The following is a 6,000-nucleotide window of genomic DNA, read 5'->3' as shown; positions in this document are numbered from 1 at the left end:
GCCTGCAGCCTAGCGTAAATAACTTCAACACCTCTTCAGTGGTAGTAAGTGCTATATAAATGCAAATGCATTTGAAATGCATTCCTATTCATGAATAAAGAAAAAGTCAGGTTCAGTAAGACATGTAGCAGAGAACAGTCTCAAAACACCCTACCAGTGGATGGTGATGTAAATGAAGCTATTAGAATGTTCGAATATAAAGTGATATGTCTTTTTAACTAAATCATCGTATAAAATGTCTAACTGATCTGTGTAGATAAAGGACATGTAATGACTGGGTATACTTTCTAAAATCATTCCGGAGGGAACACTGCTCCTTCCTAAAATAAAAATATAAGGCGTGTTTTACCACTGCAAATACACTTGTCAGGAAGCATGCAAAGAATGTGAGACAAAAAAAATGGGATTTCCAGTCTGAAGTGGAGCTTGGTCAACGTGACAAAAGTGTGGTTTAGAGAATCATCTTATCCCAAAGAAACACAGAGGGTTTGGAACTACACTGGTAATTCAGTTCAGTGGGACACAAGAACCAGAACAACCTTGCTTTAGGACAGCTGTTCCACGTAACACAAGGCCATCAGTGCAAGCAGCTTAAGCCTAAGAAGCATGAGGTTGTGGAGCTGGACATGGAGCACACCTACCCTTAACCACTGCGAGTAAGAGATGTCTATTGAAGGATACCTAAAGAAAAAAGGTCCAGACTTCACCAGAGACGTTTACAATTAAGCCTTGTGACCACAAAGCTTTGCTTTATTAAGAATAAAAATGTTTTATACTCTGCAGAATTGATAAGAAAGTAGAATATATTACACATTCATTCAATTGAAAAATAGACCAGCAAAGAAATTCCACCTCAAGTAAAAATTGATCTGCTCCCACCCTCCCCCTTTTTAAATAGCACTAACAGGTAAAATTTATCTAAAAACTAAAAAAAACAAGCACAGGGACCAGAATACACTATTTGTCCAATCCTGTTGATTTTTTTTTGCCTTTGTTTTCATGGAGTTTCCAAGTTCTTCCAAACTAAATTTGAACAAAACGTTCAGCCGCCATAAAGCAGATTTCTTTTTTCATTTTTTCTTAGATACATTTTATAAGTGTGGCCTGGAAACGCCACATAAGGAGAAGTCAAGTTTATCAGACTTTCAAGGCATTTGGTAAAAACAAATTGGAGAAGTCCTATCAGCAGCAGTACAATGGAATGTGAAAGTTACTGTTCCCAGAGATAATCAAATTTAGTGTTATCATGGAGTCTCGGCCATTCATTTTCATGCGTATGATCCTTAAGTACCAGGAAAAAACAATGATGGCAAGTGCAGCCCAGAAAGTCCACTTTCCAAATCCCAAAGACACACCAAGGTCCCCACCCCTCTTCACCGATAGAGGCGTGCTTTAGATGAACAATTCCAGTTACAATCAGGCTCAAAATAAAAATCTTTTCAAGAATTGGAGAGCTGTTAAAATGAAAAACAGAATCAAACAAGGATGTTGCATTATGGTTCATAAACTGCATGAGTCCTTAGGGGTACCAAGTATTTGTCAAAAATGAAAATCAGTGTGCCGCAGCCTTCTGCCACTGTGCACATCAGCACTAAAGTTCTGCCAAAGTGGTAAAGTGCATGCAACTTTTCAGATAATCAAGAATTTAATAACAAAAACTGCTGGACTAGATCCTAGTTCGTATTCCATTAAATGTTTGCAGAAAGGCAACTACGTTTCTTTACACCAGTGTGCTTCGCAACTGCAGATAGAAATACAGTGAAACCCATAGTCTGAGAGGGGAACTGAGAGTCATATTAACTCAGTGCTACAAACAACGCACATTAGCGGGCACAAGATTTGTACGAAATTTTGAAAACTCCTAGACGCATATTGTACGCAGTTCTTAACTCTGATCATTCTTCCCGTAATTAAAACATACTCTTCTCTCTTATGTTCAACAGCAAACCCAAAATGAGACTTTAAACTCGTTACACGAGGAGCATTTTACAGCTGCAAATCTGGCTTGGAAACCACAGGTGGCTTCTGAACATACTGGGCAGTGCCGGCACCACAGCAAGCAGCTTATCTCGAAATAGTTCATCCCACTGGCACTCAGTTTAATGCTGCTAGTCAGGTGTTCAAATGACGTTCTCCTGAACCCTGTATACCAAGGGAGTTAAACGCACAAACTCAATTGGTCCTTCTGCTAGTGGATATTAAAGAAAGCACCGTGTTCACAAAGAAATAGACCAGAAATACGGACAAAAGGCCCATCAGCAACCTGCAGCATTATAATGCAAAATGCAATCAATCTTCCGCCTCGTCGTCTTCATCATCATCATCCTCATAACACCGATTCCTTTTAATGAGTTCTTCCACGGATAATTCTTCACTGTCTTCACCTTCCCAGAAGCCAATATCTTGGGATCTGCGATCCTGACTTGGGGACAACTCCTTGGTGCACCTGTCCTCTGTACTTTCATGAGAAAAAGGCTTATGGTTGGAATCGTCTTTGGGTGACATATTCAGATTCACAGCAAGGGCTGCCGCCACACTGTAGTTCCCAATCACTTCTCCATTTGCCAGAAGATTTTTATCTTTCATTTCATCACTCTCCCCTCCCTGTTGTACATCTCGTGCTTCCTGAGTGACTGCTGCAACTTCTTTATGGTTCTCAACTATCGAGGTATCAATATTAATTTCTTCATTTTCCATCTGCTCTCTGCTTGGGTGTTTCATGGTCTCGTCTTCGTCTCCAGATAGGCTCCTAGCTTTCTTACTGGCTGAAGACACGCCTTCCCTCTCTGGCTCCTTGCGGTTACGCACAGTCACCACTGGCTTTACACCACCCGCTACAGTAAAGGGTCGACTTCTTTCTCTCAAGGAGGAGCTTCTTCGCAGCTTCTTCAGGTCTCCGTCTTCCTTGACATCTTCCTTGATTATCTCATCACTTGGAGGCCACTTAGGTTTAAACACTTTAATGCTCTCATCAGAGGTGCTTCCTGGGCTGGTGGGCTCTGGTGGTGGGGGCCATGCAATTCGCAGCTTCTTGGTCTCTGGCTGCTTTTCCTTTTCTACCGACACTGCTGCCTTGGCTTCCATGGATGCTGCTAAAACAACCACTTTTGCAATGGGAGCATCCTCTACCCCAGGATTATGAGAGCTTTCACTTTCGCTCGCAGCACATGCAGGATTCTCAGGAACATCTTCATTTTCGCTTTTGTCAGTCCACAGTTCTTTGTGCTGCTTGTGTCCAAAGCCTTCATCATAGTTTCCTTTGGATTTGAAGAGCTGGTTGAAATGAGGCTTGCAGTAGATATTCCCATGGAGCGAGGCATAATTCACGAGGCTGTTCAAAAACAAAAGAGTAAAGGGTTTTAATAACACTACACAAAATGCGGTGTGGGGGTGGAGGGAGTGGGGTGGACAAGGTACAGATGCTGCCCATGACCACAGGATGATAGAACTGGTATGCTGCTTTTCATATTATGACAGGCTACAAGGCAGTCTTTTGTTTATAATACTTTTTTCAAAGGTACCTAATGCTATGGTTCCACTATCTAGTGTGATACAAAAACAATCAGAGTGTATAAAAAAATGAATTTGAGAAGCAGATTACAATTCTATTAAAGGTTAACATGTATGTCACCAGAAAATACAAAAAAATGTAGAGGTATATAAGTGTGTTTTTACTATTAACTAAGTGATCTGAACCTACACAAACATCAACCTTTGACCTAACCCCGGTTACTCTCACCCACCTTAACCCTTCTCTCTTAACCTCATGCCATTCTGCCTCTATTTTACGAGTGGAAGAGACCGCCATTGTACAACTTTCTTTGCTCACCCCTTCTGTCTCACCATCACTCACATCTTCCGTTACTTTAACCCCTTAACTTAATGTAACCCTTAACCAATCTCTTATTTATCCTGTTACCACCCGTAGCACTACCAAACATTTGTTTATTATACTTTTTTAATCATAGGTTTCTACTTTTGTGTTTTTCTACCTTTTTACACTAAACTCAATAAAAGCAATACATGTTTTACCTCAGGTTCTGTGGACAGTACTCCGACATATCCCTGTCATACACGGATCTGGATAAGTCCAGAGATTAAAACATACCACAAACGGTCTTCAAGACAAGTAGTACTTTATAACTGCTGACCAACCAAAACAGTCTCAATAATATCCATCTCCTTAAGCCTATTTTTGTGCCGTCGCACTTCAAGCAGTCCCTCCTTTCATTCTGCACCATTTGTTGAATTCCACCCCCTTGCTAATTCTGATGTGTGCACCCTATTTCAGTTCGTCAATTCCTCCCCTTCTCACCCGAGCTTGCTGTTACAGTGAGAACAACGGAAGCAGCTGTTGTGAAACACTTGCTGGTTGGCATACAGTCGTTCCATTGGGTACACGGTCTTCTGGCACCCAACACAGACCTCCCTGGCAGGCAACTGAAATTTCTAAGAAAAGAAGATAATATTTGTAAAATACCATAACATTTGTACAGTATGCAGTAATCATAAAACGAAATGTTTACTCCATGTAGATGTTACTTTCACAAATGGGTAACAAGATTTATATTGAGTGCACATTGCTCTAACTTCTACCGTTTCCAGTGGTTTCTGTTCACAAAACGTATGCAGTCAGATCCTCACCAGTTATAACATCCAGTCCTGGAAGCATAACTTCCGCAGCTATCCGTGTATTGTAAGAAGTGCAGTTCCCTAATGACCATCGACCCATATTGGCATAGGCAAACACTCCTTGCCTATGATCCTCCCCTCTCTAGAGTTACACTCACCACTCCATGTTTTGCCACACTTTGGAAAGCAAAGAATGCACACAAAGTACAACCACCCACCCACACCTAGAGGCACACATACTATTTATACTCCCTTAGTGAGAAAATACAGACCTCCTCCAAGCCACCTGGGCTGGATTCTGGACAGCAACTTCGCTGAAACCCCAACCCCAAAACCATTTTGCAACAATCGAATCCGCCCTCCACCAATCAACTAGTGCTTGGGAAGCACACAAACCTATTCTAGACCAGCATAAGAGGCAAAACCCCATGCCAAATGACCACAGTGATTGACCCAAGGACCATTTGTCCATTCATGACTACAACATATGTACCACTGAAGATGCATTCCCTTTTCAAGATGAACTCACAGCTCCACTTCTTGCGCTTAGCAGAGATTTGGAGTAGTTAAAATCCTTACATTTTAAGGTGCGAGTTGGGGAGCAGGAGGCGAGATTGTTACAAGGAGCAGCTTAGGCAAGGCCAAAGAGCACGGCACTTTAATAGTGCTAGAATGGGCACACTTAGCAATTATAACTTGCTATGACCAATCAACAACCATGTTTCATTACCAAGTTGTGCACGGATGACACTTGCAGATAGCTTATAATTCAGCGGAACATGACATTCCCAGTGAAATGGAGAGTGCGTCATACGCCCCCCTGACACTATTACTGAAGGAAGCACTTTCTGAAGTTACCAGGGGGTGGGAGTGATGCAACTATAAAACTTCCCAGGTTTAAGACAAGAACAGAGGCAGGTTGGTCTCGGTGGCAAATGTTCACTGAGACAAACCATTCGAATTATACAAGGTTTCACAAACCCATCTCTAAATTAGCCTATCCTACACACCATAAAGAAACGAGTGCACTCCCTGGTACACAACGCCTGATTTAAAGTGTGTTTGGTACAATTAGAAAAATCTCAATTTTTGTAATGCAATAGCCCGGTAAACAAAGCATTTGTATTTCTTATTTCTCAAAATACAGCCGGGAGGTTTTGAAAGCGAGATAGAGTACCCATCTTTTCTGTTTCATAGTTTAAAATCAATGTGGTCCAAGAAGCCTAAAAGCAAAAGGGGGTGAAGAGCAGCATAGGCTTGTGCATGTATATATATAGATGGAACGTGACTAGCCACGGACCCTCTTAAGGAAGCAGACAGCATTGCATCCACTCGGAACAAGTCACTGCAGGAAGACAGGGTGAAGGA

The 6,000-nt window shown here is 41.7% G+C and overlaps 1 protein-coding gene across 4 annotated transcripts in view; it reads right to left on the bottom strand.

Moving 5' to 3' along the window:
* Positions 1-711: 711 nt before the first annotated feature.
* The window catches only part of LIMA1 (LIM domain and actin binding 1), a 183,512-nt gene continuing 178,223 nt past the window's right edge, over positions 712-6,000 (bottom strand). For all 4 annotated transcript variants that reach the window (XM_069230875.1, XM_069230877.1, XM_069230876.1 and 1 more), the window contains 2 exons: positions 4,316-4,449; positions 712-3,331 (listed from right to left, as the gene is read on the bottom strand). In XM_069230875.1, the coding sequence (XP_069086976.1) occupies positions 2,290-3,331; positions 4,316-4,449 (1,176 nt within the window). In that variant the 3' untranslated portion in view covers positions 712-2,289. The remainder of the gene's footprint in view (positions 3,332-4,315; positions 4,450-6,000) is intronic.

Source organism: Pleurodeles waltl, chromosome 4_2, assembly GCF_031143425.1.
Source record: "Pleurodeles waltl isolate 20211129_DDA chromosome 4_2, aPleWal1.hap1.20221129, whole genome shotgun sequence".
Taxonomy (NCBI): Eukaryota; Metazoa; Chordata; class Amphibia; order Caudata; family Salamandridae; genus Pleurodeles; species Pleurodeles waltl.
The sequence above is the reverse complement of the archived record's forward strand: the minus strand, read 5'-3'. Positions and strand labels throughout refer to the sequence as shown.